The sequence below is a fragment of the Sus scrofa genome, chromosome 16 (assembly GCF_000003025.6).
Source record: "Sus scrofa isolate TJ Tabasco breed Duroc chromosome 16, Sscrofa11.1, whole genome shotgun sequence".
In the NCBI taxonomy this organism is placed as follows: Eukaryota; Metazoa; Chordata; class Mammalia; order Artiodactyla; family Suidae; genus Sus; species Sus scrofa.
In genome coordinates this window covers 61,692,322-61,707,795 of record NC_010458.4, presented here as the reverse complement: position 1 = coordinate 61,707,795, position 15,474 = coordinate 61,692,322, and the positions used below count along the sequence as shown (strand labels likewise).

Genomic DNA, 15,474 nt, shown 5'->3' with positions numbered 1-15,474 from the left:
TGGGGATTTTATGTCAGAAGGGAGAGGAAAGAGATAACATTTTTCTAGAATTGTGAAGAAGAAGGTTCCTCAACAATTTCCTGAGCTCTCAGCTAAAGCACATAGGTCCAAATGCATCTTCCACTTAAGCCTGGTCCAAGAAAAGAGAACTTGATTTTAAGTCACCATTTTTTTTGTCAAAAAAGCAAGTTAACTATGCAATATTTACAACTTGGCTGACATTCATTCACAACAATTATTTTATTTGTCTTGTTAGGGCCACATCCACAGCATATGGAGGTTCCCAGGCTGGGGGTCTAATCGGAGCTGTAGCCACCGGCCTACGCTACAGCAATGCTAGATCCAAGCAGCATCTTCGACCTACACCACAGCTTATGGCAACACCAGATCCTTAACCCATTGAGTGAGACCAGGGATCGAACCCGCAACCTCATGGTTCCTAGTCTGATTCATTTCCACCGTGCCACGACGGGATCTCCATTCATAACAATTCTTTGTCTTGAACCTTTGTACACCAGTTTATAAACTTTCTATCTTAAAGCACAAATGATTTCCCATGACAAAAGGGATTCCCCTGGTGAGCTGGAGTAAGAGACCTACTTTTGGATAAAGGATCCTATTTGTCACTGAAATTGTACTCGGCTGAGTGAGAATGTGGTTGAGTGTAATTATTAATTTTATATTTGAATAGAAAAATATGTAAGAGAATATATCAAGATATAACAGTGGATTTATGCGGATGGTAATATTCCAGGGAGTTAAATTTTTAAAATGTTTTTCTGAAGTTTCTATGTACTATGAAGGTGTATTTTTTAATTTAAATTTTTTTATAAATGATATAATATGTTATATTGACTTCACATTCACCCGAAAGCTTTTGAAATGTTTTAGAGTAGCATTCCCAAGTAAGTTGGGGAAATGTGGGGGTACACGGGGCTGACCACATTTATTTAAAACATGGTTTCTTAGTGACATTAGCATGCTAATGTCCAAAACAACTCTTTCAGTGGCACACATAATGAGCAGAGTCTTAGAGCAATGGAAACTTCTTGTTTCACTGGACATTCACTAACAGCTGATGATAAATCAAAGAAAATTGTTTGGGTATGTGGCAAGGGCAATAAATTAGAAGGGAAAGTATAGAAAGTGATTGTTCTACTTTTCTGATTCTCTTATTTCCCTTCCTCCACCCAAGTTCCAGATGGTAGCATCCACTGACAAACTAAAGACAGCAGCAGAAAATAGCCCATATATTTGATAAGTGAATGGTTCACTTCTTCAGAGCATTTTATCGTGCTGGATAAATAGATTGGTTGCCTCTAAAACATCTGATAAGCCAGTTTTTGTAAAGCTAGGTACCTTGGGGAGTTACCTTAAAGTGCAGAAATTATGCCCTCTTCACTCTCAGGAAATAAATAATAGTGACCAAGGAGTCTAAGCGAACCGTCCTACACCACCATGCACTTGCAAGTGTTCAGACAGGGATTCATATATATTTCCCAAATGAGTATGCATTTAATGATTGATCTCTACCATAAAAACAAAAATGAAAGAAAGAACATAAGTTTAATTCCATAAGTGTCGCGCAAATCCATTAAGATATTCACCATAAATCTTAGGGTTCATGATATGGAGAAGTGCAACTCAACCATGGAAACAAAATGAGGCTCTTTGCTTAACCTAGAAAGGGGAATCTTTAAAGAGGATGAAAATGCTTTCAGTTAAGAAGATAAATTCTATCTTTTGTGAGTAGAAAACGTATTTTCTTTTGATTATTTTTAAATGAAAGTCCATCCTGACATTCCAATAGAGTGTGAGCTCTGGATGGAATCTTAAGAAATAACAGATATCTAAACTAAGAAAAGACTAATTCTGATAAAAAATATAGAACGAGTGTGCAATAGAGAGAGAGGCGTATATATTGGGGAATGGCTGCTGGAAGGGGAGAGGCTGGTATGAGCGACAGATGTTAATACAGCTGAGACACTGCTGACAGCTGCCCTTCTCAAGCTATACAGTTGCTGCAGAACGTTAAAGCTGAGGTTGAAAATGAGTTCTAAAAACACGACTCTATTCTCTTTTTCTCAAACCATGTTCTCTATTTGGAAGCACTAAAACTGTAAACTCCACACAATTATGTCAGGGGCTCATTTAAACTTTTTGGAGCCAATGAAATGGTTGGGGGAAAAAAGCCAAAAAAAATATTGGATTGGTTATCGAGGGGACTGTCTCTGCCTCAAAATTATATCATTTGAGGTACATTATGGGTATAATATGACTTCCTTGAGACAAATTTATGCTGAAAGTATTAACTGTTTACAAGTGAATTGCTAAGGAATAAAATTTTTTACTTTCAAAAGAATTCGTTACGGCATGTATTGGATCACTTTTTTCATGTCTTATACCAAAGATACAAAGGCCCTGATAAATGAAATGAAATGCTCGAGATACTGCCTGTTATTTCTCAGAGCCAAAGCTAAAAATTACAAAGTCATCTTTCTCATTTCTCCTCTCATCAAAGTATTTCCTTTTATATAAGCAACATCTTCCTTCCTTCTTCTTTTTCTTTCTTTCTTTATGATTACATTTCCTTGAAAATATCTGTGTGGAGTTGTCACTAAACTAGAATACATATGTTTTTAATGGCTGATGTATATGCCTAAGACACCAATAAAGTAAAATCATGTGAGCTTGAAATGGTATCTATTAAATGAACTTTCATTTTTCCATAATGTTCTTTTCATCCTCAAAATTGAGGATACTTTTTTTTTTCCTGTCTTTCTGCCTTTTCTAGGGCCGCTCCTGCAGTATATGGAAGTTTCCAGGCTAGGGGTCCAATCAGAGCTGTAGCTGCCGGCCTACACCAGAGCCACAGCAACGCAGGATTTGAGCTGTGTCTTCAACCTACACCACAGCTCATGGCAACACCGGATCCTTAACCCACTGAGCAAGGCCAGGGATCGAACCCGAAACCTCATGGTTCCTAGTTGGATTCATTAACCACTGAGCCACGATGGGAACTCCAAATTGAGGATACTTATATAGGTTGTCAGATTTTTTCCCTAGGGAGTAATTCGGATAATTCAGTTATGGTTTAGTGCCAGAAAGCAATCATTTATAAAACACAGCCTTGAGTCATTAAAGAGTTAATAAAGCTTGTTATGGTATGCTATATGCTTCCCAAGAGGAGCTTAAAACCTGGAGGATCTGGTGAGCTGCAAAAGAATATTTAAGCTTAAAACATACCCATATACTAACATATTTTTATTATAATATGAGATGTCTTGGTATCATTTAAGAAAGTGTGTCCATTCTTGAAGAATTCATTAAGCATTATCTGACCGCTCCATAAAAATCTGTCTCCCAAAGTAGCATATTTAGGCTCTGTTCTCCACTGAAAAATATTAACTGTGAAATTTCATGTGTAAGCAGTAAATTATCAGGACTACGCAGTGGACCAATTTTAGAAATAGCTAATCAAAGCCAATGAATTTCCCATTTGGGTGTGAGTATGTGGTGGTGAGATCTAATAAGGGCTGTTGATAGACATTCACTGTGCCAATTTCCTGCTTCATCAGAGCGTGTAACCGAAGTGAAGACCGATATCTTCGTCACCAGCTTCGGACCCGTTTCAGACCATGATATGGTAAGTGACTTGGCATTTCTGGTTTTGCTAGAGTATTTTCTAAATTTCCCTTTTGAAAGAAAAATTATACACTAGGTATTTAGTAAGCAACTTGGAATAGCTTGGCTATATCTTTGTGTCTGCATAATACGATTTTGTGTGTGTGTGTGTGTGTGTGTGTGTGTGTGTGTGTGTGTAATATTTATGCAATGGAAAGTACCCACTTTCATTCCAGACCAGGCCTATTTGGGGGGATCAACTACTACAGTCTTCTTTTGTTCCATCCCTGAAATGATTCCTTTGCACTGGTTTCTATTCTTTGAGCCAAATAGTGTGAATTATCATATACTTTAGTTAGGAGGACCCATGGATTAAAGAATGCTAGGTTTCTGAATAGCCAACACGGTTATAGAACAGCCATAAACATTGTGATTTCTAAATTATTTTCGGTTGAAAAGGAGAAATGTGTGTAAAAGCTGAGTGAATACCTGATCACAATTAGACAGGGATTGAAATAACAAGGTCCAGCTTTACTGAAAAAGACAATCGTTAAGTTATTAACAAGAGTGAGAATAAAATGAATACGTACCTGTTTTCTCACTTTCTAGACCAAATGAATTAACACAAATTTTCTCTTCTATTTGACTGGAGGTGGTAAATCTGTAGATCTTTGCAGATATTATATAATATTTCAGACTTCATAACAATCAAGTTCCTATATAAGCAAAAATTCATAAAGATTCCATGAAGACATACCATTACGGATATTCTGAAGATATTAATTAAATAGCAATTTTAAAAATACCAATTTTGAAACAGCTTCTTGTTGACACTATCTTAACACAAAAGTATTCTGGTTTCATCGTAGCTCAGATGATTAAGAACACAAATTAGAGAAGACATCAACTTAGACCCAAAGTGTAGAAATTCACAGTGCAGGGTTAAAGCTCTGACAAGTCCTGAAGTAAGGCAAACTGTTTAACTGCATTTAATCTAGTGTTTGCCAATCATATCTGTCCAGAACCCTTTCCTTCAAGTGACACTTGTTGACATTCTATGAGTCAACTATTGGGAAATGCTGGCTTTGGATAATCGGATACTTTACTCCTAAAAATGGGTTATGAAATGCACTGACTATTCAAATTAGAATCAGTGGGGCATATGAGAGAGAGCAGAATGGTAGATAAGAATACAGATTTCTGAACCAGAGTCCCTGGGTTTATAATTACGGCTTTTCCATTGAAAAGAGTGTATCCTTGGGGAAGTTTCTTAAGTGTCTTCATCTATAAAATGGGAGTAATAATACCTCATAGGGTTAATCACGAGTACTAAATGAATTAATACATGAAAAGCACCTAAAATTATTGGCATATAATAAGCACTCAACAAATTTCAGCCATTATTACTATGTAAGAAACAAAAATATAAAAGCTAGCCATAATTGTGGATTTGCTTTTGGTGAGGCATACCACTGGGGGTTAGCAGGGTTGGTTCTAGGATTCTGGCTGGCTGAATTCAAATTCATCACTAACAGCAGTATAACCTTGGGCAAATCAGTCAAGCTTGTAAATCTCTAAAGTGGATATATTATAATTACCTATCTTTGTAAGACTGTTAGGAATTTTAAATGAGATATGGGAATCAGGGTCTACCAATAGTGCTTAATAAATAGTAGCCATTATTGTTTTTGCTTCTGAATGCCTTATCATGCCATACACCCTTCATGGAAATTTCCTCTATTTTCCACCTATATAAATTCTGTATTTCCACAATCATTCAAATCAGGAGCTTTATGAAAAAAATTGAATTTATCCAATAACAAATTAATTTTCCCTTTCTGCATTCTAATTGCATTTATTGACTGTAAAGTACAATTTAGCTTTTGGTCTCATTTATAGCCCTGCTTTATAAAATTATTTATCTAGTATAAATATCTTATTTTCCTAAAGTGATGCTTAAAAACGTAAAGGAATTTTTGTTTCACATCTTTCACAGTATCACTGCATTGCACCTTTATAGTAAGCATTGAATTTCTACCTATTTAATGAAAGGTTTAGGAGTTTGTATTATCTTTTAAAATTTGAGTTCTGTGGAACTCAGTAAATAACACCCTCTTTCCTACATCAGTTCTGAACTGATTGAGAAATAAGACTGAAGAGTAAGGGATGTAGAAAATGAGAATATCATCTTTATTACTAATAATGATAGTATTGCAGTAGGTGGCTCATATCTGTAGACAAGTGGGTTTCCAGACAATAAACATCAGGAGCAGACATATTAACCCACCCAGTCAGCAGGCAATGTTAGCCTCCCTCTGCTATGGGGGAGATGGTCCATGTGAAACTTCTAGCATGGAGCAACACAGCAGAATGTGGGAATCCTCTGTACAGCCAGCATCCCAAATGGAGAAGAGGAGAGGAAGAGATCCAGGTAGGCAAGATGACTTTCTCCTTCTAAGCTCGCTTGTCAAATTAAATTACTTCTCCTTCCTCCCCTCATCTAATAGAAGTGTGTGAAGGAATGGAGGCTTTCAGAAGTTTTATACTGGTGAAGTTCTCTTCTCAGAGATGGAAACACCAAAAGAGGGGATGAAGCATTACAAACAGCACATCCAATAATGACATTACTTATCCTAGTAATAATAATAAGATGACTGTTCTCTATCTTCACCACCTACATGATGCCTCACAAAGTGTAGATATTCAATAGAAGTGTTGAGGGATAGTGCCCAAATAAAGCCATGTGCAATCAAACACTTTTCTCTTGAAAAATATTTGTCATGCTTTTGAGTTATTGATTCAGATTAAGTAGAATCCCAAGACCCAATGATGTGGGGTTTTTTGTCTTAGAGAAAAGATGCAGACTAGAATTTTGGATACACCTTTAACCCTACAACTATCATGAATTACTTTTCATACATGGCTTTTGATCAAATATCAGGTAGAAAAAAGGGATAGCGACTAAACTAGTGATACACCATTTTGCCTAAAACTCTTGAACAAAATGATATTTGAATTGTTCTGTCAAAAGATCCAATTAGACATAGGTCTGCAACTGATTTGCTAAGTGACTAGTGAAAATTGTACCTGAACACTTTGAGAAGATTAATCATTTAAACTACAGTATAAGAGAATTATCCGTAAGAAAGAGCAGTATGCTATAGAGGCCATAAAAATTAAAAGGCAGAATGACAAAGCTATTTTTCAAGATAGGAAATGTAGTTTTTAAACTGAGAAGTAATAAAATATCTAATTAATAATAATAACCATAACAATATCCAACATATTGAATGCTTATAATAGTGAGGCATTGTACTAAGAGTTTCATAGATTGTATTTCATCTAATCCTCATGCTAAATATTTTAGCTAAATATTATTACCTACATTTTCCAGAGGAGAAAAATGACCCAGCTAGGTAGCAACTTGAACTTTTTGTCCTTAGAGACTCCACAGCTCCCAAGTCATCTGACTTCTTCTGGAATAGAAAACAAAATTAGGACAACTCCTTTACTTTATTTTAAAAACCATTAATTGGCAATCAGATCACATATTCCCAGGGCACTAGGTTCTGACAGAAATATCCCGGCAGCACAATCACAGAGCCCTGCTTTCCATAGTGCTTAAAATGTATGAAATCAGTGCACATGCAGATGGTAATAAATGGTGCAAGCGGAACACTTTAGTACAATATTTATTTGGGGACAAAACGGATGTTTTGTCCTCATCTTCACAATGAGGCTCATATTCTCCAGGGACCTACTCCATTGAATGGAGTAATTTGGAGAGACTTTTCACTTGAGCGGTGGGGGCGGAAGCCCGGAACCCTGAATGAAGTATCCACCAGAGCTTCTTATTTGCTCAAGAGACTTCTCTTTTGCCTTCTGTTTTTGCTTTGCTTAGTTATGACCACTTTCTCACTTTCTTCAGGTTTCCTGTCCTATCACCCTTTCAAAGAAATTTGTTTTTCATTCCCAGCCACCTAAAAATCTAATACAAATTTGTGTTAGTAAAAAAATAAATAATAAAATGAGAGACAAGTAACAACTTTTAGCGTTCACTAAAAACTCTGAGTTCACTGAGAACTTCTGTGTCCCAGACATTCTTGTTAAGTTCTTCACTTGTGTTGACTCACTTCTCACAATAGGCAAGTGAAATAAGTATTGCTATTATCTCCAGTGTATCAACTGGCTTTAGAGAAGGCAAGAAAATCACCCAAGACCATTCATAGCACAGAGGAACAGTTCAGTCCTGGTAAGAAGATTGAGACTTTACATCTGCAAAGCTTATGCTGTGGCTCTGCTCTATCCTCTTTCCTGCTACATCTTCCTGAAGAAGGGGCTCTGGACCATCTTAGGCTAATGGGTTTCAAGCATTAGGGAGAAGTCATTCTGTACAAGTAGCTGCTGGGAGCTGCCTGCTGCTACTATGGAAATACTGCAGGGGCCAATCTCAGAATATGGGAGACCAGATATATGCCCGAGAGTGGGATTGCTGGGTCATATGGTAGTTCTATGTATAGATTTCTAAGGCATCTCCATACTGATCTCCATAGTGGTTGTACCAGCTTACATTCCCACCAACAGTGCACGAGGATTCCCTTTCCTCCACACCCCCTCCAGCATTTGTTATTTGTGGATGTATTAATGATGGCCATTCTGACTGGTGTGAGGTGGTATCTCATGGCAGTTTTGATTTGCATTTCTCTAATAATCAGGGATGTTGAGCATTTTTTCATGTGCTTGTTGGCTATCTGTCTATCTTCCTTGGAGAAATGTCTATTCAGGTATTCAGGTCTTTTGCCCATTTTACCATTGTGTTGTTGGCTTTTTTCCTGTTGAGTTGTATAGGTTGCTTGTGTATTCTAGAGATTAAGCCCTTGTCAGTTGCATTGAAAATAGAATGTGTACCTGTATGTGTAACTGGGTCACCATTCTGTACAGTAGAAAAAAAATTGTATTGAGGAAATAACTATTAAAAAATTAATAATAAAGTACTGGCAAATATTTTAAAAAAAAAGAATATGGGAGACCAAATATTTACACTTTTGATTAGGCAGGAGGGAATCAACTGCTTTTATTTCAGTTTTCATTTCTACTTCTAACAGAGAGAAACATGAAAAATGAAGGCTTAGCTAGTTAACTTTACTCCTTATGCATGTGTGTGAATATGCGCACACCTGCATGCTTCTGTGACCAGAACAATATTCAAAGAGTATTTTAACTGAATTTTGGGATTTCATTGCCCACCATTAGCACAGATAAGTAAAGCCAGCTTTAAACATGAAAACTGTTTAAACCTTAGGGCCTTGCCAAATTTTGATATATTTTTTTTTTTTTTTTGGAATCTTTGCCTTCAGGATATATCATGTCAAAGACTTGAAAATAAATATTTTTGTTTACTTTATAGTTAACATTTATTTTATATTCAAAAGTCTCCTTAGAGCAGGCAAACAAGGGAACAAATGTTTTAGAGTCGTGGGAACATGGTCAGCTGAGACATTCTTGGAACTTTGATTTATAACTGACTGTTGCCTCTGCTGTTAATCAGGCTAAAGTTGTTCAGGTGGATGGAGCATAGAGCTTATGCAGCTGATTCCTGAGTAATAGAAACATCATCATTACCATAACCCTATTATCTTTTCTATTGTCCAAAGAAGAGAACACACACAGCCCAGGGCGCATCTGTCCACTTCCCTGGACCCCTCCTGATTTAATCCACAGGCACTCTTCTCATTCTCTCCTCAAAGAAAATACTATTCTATGTCCATCCTAATCCTCCCGAGTTTTTTCTATAATTTCCAAGTCCAAACAGGTTCTCCCCTGTTGAATTTAACAGATACTTAACAAATGTTTCTTGGTTAGTAAATTCCTATGTCATGTATCCCAGTACCTCTCATCTGACACTTCCAGACAGAGAAGAAACAAACAAGGTAATTTCTCTTGCCTGCAAAGATAGACTGGCACCACTTTACAGTCTTTTGTTTCTATCTCAGTCAGCATTTACTCCTATGCCTGGTACATTACAGACTAAACAATAATACTTGTTGAGTTACTTGATCAGTAGCACTCAGCAATGCCCAACTTGTGCTATGGAAACCTTCCATACAACCAGTCTTGCTTAAATGCTGGGAAACTGATAGGTAGTAAAATTCATGCACAAAAAGCCAGAACACAGACATTATTTATTTTGCATGTCCTAAAGACAGTATGTATAAGACTTTTTAAAACAGCAGCTTTGTGAAGCATCAAGATTTAGGAGATTAAGAAAATGGAGCATGATGTTTTCAAGTTAGTCTTCTTTCCAGCGTGGAGCATTCTAGGATTAATGGAGAATGTGGTAATCTTTATTTCAAACCATCAAGTTCCAACTTTAGTGTCAGTGTAGCAAGTACTGCAAGGAAGATGGATATTATTACCCCTTTCAATTGTAGAAGCTGGTAAGTCACTTTGCTTGTTTTCAGATTAGCAGATGTTTGTCTCTGGGTATTGCCATAAGGAATGCTGTGTTTATTCAAATAAATAGATGCCCTGGCTGTGAATGATGATGAGCTTCACACATTCCTCATGTGTCTCATACACACATACACTGACCAATACACATTCACACACCTGCATATTCTGTGTCCTTTTCTTTTTTCTTTTTTTTTGTAAAAGATACAAATTACCAGTGAAATGGATCTGTTCTTTATAATCTTCTTTGTGTAGAATTGAAAGTCTATACAAATTAGCCAAAAAAAAGTTTACCCAGCCAAAAAATAGATGGGATTGTCATATTCACATTAGAGCCCTGGATGTTTTGGGATTGGATGTGGGGTTTTGAGAGATCACATGAGCCCCTCCCCCCCAAATGTTATGTTTTATTTTTATAACTAGATTGTCTAACTTAAACATGTTCCTGTATATAATAACCTGTAACCTGAGTTACCTTGTTTCTATTTGCAATATATTCTATCTCTTCAATACTTATGTGGTAGAAGTGGGCTGGGAATAAGGGACTGTTTTCCTTTCCCATATCTGAGGAGATATTCAGCAGAATTTTTCTGATCAGAAAATATTTCAGGTATTATAGAATTTTTAGGTGATTATGCCAATAAATAATTCACCTGACACCCCCAGGTACAGGCCACATAGGTTTACTTCTAGAAACATCCTCTAGCTTATATTTTTCTTCTAAAAGTTGCAAAAATTTTGCATTGTCTGAGTAAGCCATTTACCTTGTAAAATACAGCACTGTGAACTCTCTGCTATTTTCCAAAATTACCCAGGAATATACAATAGATGTATTTTTCCGTCAAAGCTGGAAGGATGAAAGGTTAAAATTTAAAGGACCCATGACAGTACTCCGGTTAAATAACCTAATGGCAAGTAAAATCTGGACTCCGGATACCTTTTTCCACAATGGGAAGAAGTCAGTGGCACACAACATGACCATGCCCAACAAGCTCCTGCGGATCACCGAGGATGGGACCTTGTTGTACACCATGAGGTAAGGATGCTCTGCTTCCATTCCTGGCTTTTCCTAGACCTTCTATTCCTTTTGTAGGCAATCATCAAACCGATGGGCCATTAGAGGGCATCTGGTTTCCCGTTCTCCCTGTTTGTCAAGCTTTAACAATTTCTCTACTCTGAAAACTAAGCTGGCTGAAATATCATGCGAGTATAAGTAAAATGACTAGACAAAAATGAAAAAATGTTTACTATGTATACTAAGCAATGTAATATGCTCTACTTTAATACAAGGGCTTTCCTCTCCCAATTACAAACCTTAGGGATTCCTACATTTTTGTAAGGTCTAGATTAAATTTTTAGAAGCTATCTCAAGATATATATATATATATGAAATGTTTATATTTAAAAGAAAGGGGGAAGAAACAGAAAATAGAAAAGTCGAGACTTTTAACATAAATTCATGTGGAAGTAAACATTTTGAAGAAGTATATGAATGAACTCACAATAATGTTAATTAGACTGAGACTATAAATATTCTGAATTTTGCTTAAATTGAAGATTATGTATATATTTTTGGTCCATGAATATTTCCCTCATTTTGGCCTTACTGGAAAGCCCGGCATCTGGATACCAATCATTCATTTACAGCTGGATGAAAGAAACCTGAATCAAATAAACTTTTAAATATTTTTAGAGGAAAAAAAAGATTTTTAAAAATATTCCTAATTTATGAGAAATTAAGAATTACTCAGGACTTATTCTGAAGGAAAGCAGTTATTTCATATCCAGATGGTTTGTTGTTTTTATAGTACTGGCCAGCACTTGGTAATTCAGACCATCTAGCTCTTCCTTTCATATGAAAAGGTAATGAAGGCCACCCCTAGACTTGGTACCTCCTGTTTAGAGGTGGAATAGAGTGATATTTTGCCTGTGGAGAAAGCTGCCAGATTTCCTAGCCTTTTATACCCAAATATCCACATGAAAAAGAAAGAAAAATGCTTCCAGAGCCACATTAGATAGATCTTGGACTCAACTAGTAAAAGCGTAGTAGGATTGAAAGAATGAAAAATCCAGAAAAGAGAGAAAGAAAATAGATGATTCATGGACAGATGTGCTGAGGACTTTCCAGATCTGCCAAGTAGGATCTATTTATATTTGATATTTGAAATATGCTTCCCTTGTAAAAATATCCTATACTTGTTTTTGAGCCTCAATCTAATGTCCTTTTCTGCCAGTTGGCAATTATTTCGGGAGGAATTTGCATATACTAAAAAGCTTATCAATTAATGGTATATATTATTCTTCATCTAACTAACCCATATCCCCCTCTCCTAAATTTCTCACCACCTTTGCTAATGTGTTATCACTTTCCTTAATAGTTTGACTTAAGTATGCAAGTATAATCATTCATTTAACACCTCCTCTTTCCTTTCATTAAGAATATAATCACTTCAGGATTTTACTGGCCATAAAGCCATCTTATTGCTTTTCTTGAATTACTTAATAATACGGTAAACATATTTTCTGAAAATTATGTGAGAGATTTGGGCATGAATTTCATCATAGTTCCACCAAGCGAGATCAAATATATTTCCGTGAATCCCTGTCTTGACTACCCTTTTTAAAACCTAGATAGAATTCATGTTCCCAGAACATAGGGATGAAAAAGAAGCTCAGTAGAATCCTGGCTTCAATGAGGCAGTGGATTTGTAAATAAAACTAAATGGTTGAAACAGAGTGAAATCACATAGAAGCTCTCAGGGAGCCTTTACTCTCAGTTTCACAAAGCCTGAGGACAATTCCCCTTGGCCTATTCCTTTGTTGTTTGATGCATCTGGTGCTGTTTCAGGGAAGAAGGCAAGGAGAGCTGCATGTAGGAAGTAAGACGTTCTCCTCCTTCCTTTTTATTCATGTCTTCTCAACCAAATCTGAATTAGTATTTTTACAAGTATTTGTTTGTGTACATCCCATTTTATCTCAAAGGGTTGCTGTGGCAGGTGGGTGAGTTGGTGAGGCTTGTTTTAGAAAACATTAGTAATGTTCACTCATCATACAAATCAGGTGTCACCAATTTTCTCAAAACAAACAAAATATGGATAGAATCCAGCATTGACATGGTTCTTTCTAGTTATTTGATTATTAACGGCTCAGTAGAGCACTGCCATTTGTGCCTGTCTCCTTGCTTTGTTAATAGATTTGCTACAGTTAATAATATCACAATCATATTTATCAGAAAGTGTCTAATCTATAGGGCATTTATTTATATCTCATATTTCCTTTAATCAATAAGGCTGACAGTGAGAGCTGAATGTCCGATGCATCTGGAAGATTTCCCTATGGATGCCCATGCCTGCCCACTAAAATTTGGAAGCTGTGAGTAAATTTAATTTTTTTAACTTTACTAGAGTTTTTTTTTTTTTTTTTTTTTTTCTTTTTAGGGCTGCATCTGCAGCATATGGAACTTCCAGGCTAGGGGCTAGTAGGAGCTGCTTCTTAACCCACTGAGGGCCAGTGACCAACCTACATCCTCATAGATATTAGTTGGGTTTGTAAGCCACTGAGCCAAAATGGGAACTCCTTGAGATATATTTTTAAACAGGAAACCTCCAATTAGTTATGAATGTTAGATAGATAAAGAACATCAATAACATTTAAATAGTGACTTGTTGCGAGTACTTTTATAAGTAATAATCTTTGACTTTGCTTTTTTTTCTTATGACCATACTCACAGCATATGGAAGTTCTCTGGCCAGGGACTGAACCTACACCTCTGAAGCAACCCAAGCCACTGCAGTCAGATTCTTAACACACTGTGTCACAGTGGGAAATCCCTAACTTCACTTTTTAATATTATTTCAGGAAGGGATTATTCCCTGTCTTCTGGACTGTAAAGAGTGGATTTAACTACTTAGTGGGAAAATTCTACTTTTGTGGATGTATTCATAGAAACCAAATGGAATGTGGATGCTCATACCTTATAGACAGCATCTTCTTTCTAACAAATTGAGATCTTTGTGTTTATTTCATATCATTACTGACATTTGTTTGATCTTAAGAATAATTCAACTCATTTAACAGATGGAGATGGAAATACTGGTAGGTGGCAGAGGACAATAATTCAGTTTTAATAAAGAAACCTATACCTAAATATGATTCCAGAAAGGAATTTACTCAATTATGATCTTCAAACAGTTCTAGTTCTCTTTGGCTGTCCCATGAAATTCATGTATTCATTAATATGTTTGAAAGTATCTTAAATAAATCCCCTTAATAATAACATGTAGGATTTGTGCTATTTGAAAATATGCAGGCATACCTTAGAGGACTCAGAGAACAGCAGTGGCCTGCAGAGTTAGGTTCGCTAGTCTTCCTCCACTTGTCTTCTTTTGATTAGTATGCATGCATAAAGTGAGGAGAAATAGTGTATTCCTCGTTCCCTGCAGGGGAGTTACGTATAAGGACTGAGTCAACTTCTGGAATAACCTAACCAGCTTTCTGTTCTCACTAGACAGGGACTCTGAGCAACTATTTTGGTGACGATATGATTCATAGAAGAAAAATAGTAGTAGTGTAGGAAGACAGCAAGCAAAGAAAATAGCAAAGGGCCTTTGGGCTCCCAGCAGCGCTAGTCATTAGAGAGACGAATCTCTCTATTTATAAATCTCATTGTATTCTGACACGCAAGGATAAACTACTTCAAAAACTGTCAGCTACATGGCCTTTTGGTGATGATTCCCTCCTCTCCATTCTTTTCCCAATTTTTTTTTTTTTGTCTTTTTTTTGTGTGGGGGAGGGTGCACCTGAGGCATATGGAGGTTCTCAGGCTAGGGGTGGAATCGGAGCTGTTGCCGCTGGCCTACACCATGGCCACAGCAACGCCATATCTAAGCCACATCTGCAACCTACACCACAGCTCACAGCAACACCAGAACCTTAACCTACTGAGCAAGGCCAGGGATCAAACTTGCATTTTCATGGATATTAGTCAGATTCATTTCCACTGAGCCATGATGGACACTTCCATTCTTTTCCCAATTTAATACATGTTCTAGGTCATGGACTGTTATGTTTCTTCTGATCACCAGTTTCATTTTTAACAATAATATTATATATCCTATGTTACTCACATGCCAGGCAATGTATTAAACATTCGGATATGCACAAAATCACTTTCTAGTTAGGGATATAATGCATCATAGTTTGCCTGAAAAAGTATTGATTCATGCCTAAAACCCTGGTATAATTACTAATAGCACACCTTAGCCCTCAAAGATATCTTGTTTGAATAATTAATCATATGTTTAGAATGTTAGGAATATTTTTAAACAATGAGCATAGCTTTAAAGAGGAGTTTATATTTTCACATAAGATATAGAAAGGTAAGTGGTGCTTGGCAGATTG

At 36.5% G+C, this 15,474-nt stretch overlaps 1 protein-coding gene across 1 annotated transcript in view; it reads left to right on the top strand.

Moving 5' to 3' along the window:
* The window catches only part of GABRA1 (gamma-aminobutyric acid type A receptor alpha1 subunit), a 66,846-nt gene that overhangs the window by 15,633 nt on the left and 35,739 nt on the right, over positions 1 to 15,474 (top strand). Inside the window, 3 exon segments of the mRNA XM_003134089.6 lie at positions 3,579 to 3,646; positions 10,890 to 11,110; positions 13,364 to 13,446. Coding sequence (XP_003134137.4) covers positions 3,579 to 3,646; positions 10,890 to 11,110; positions 13,364 to 13,446 — 372 coding nt within the window.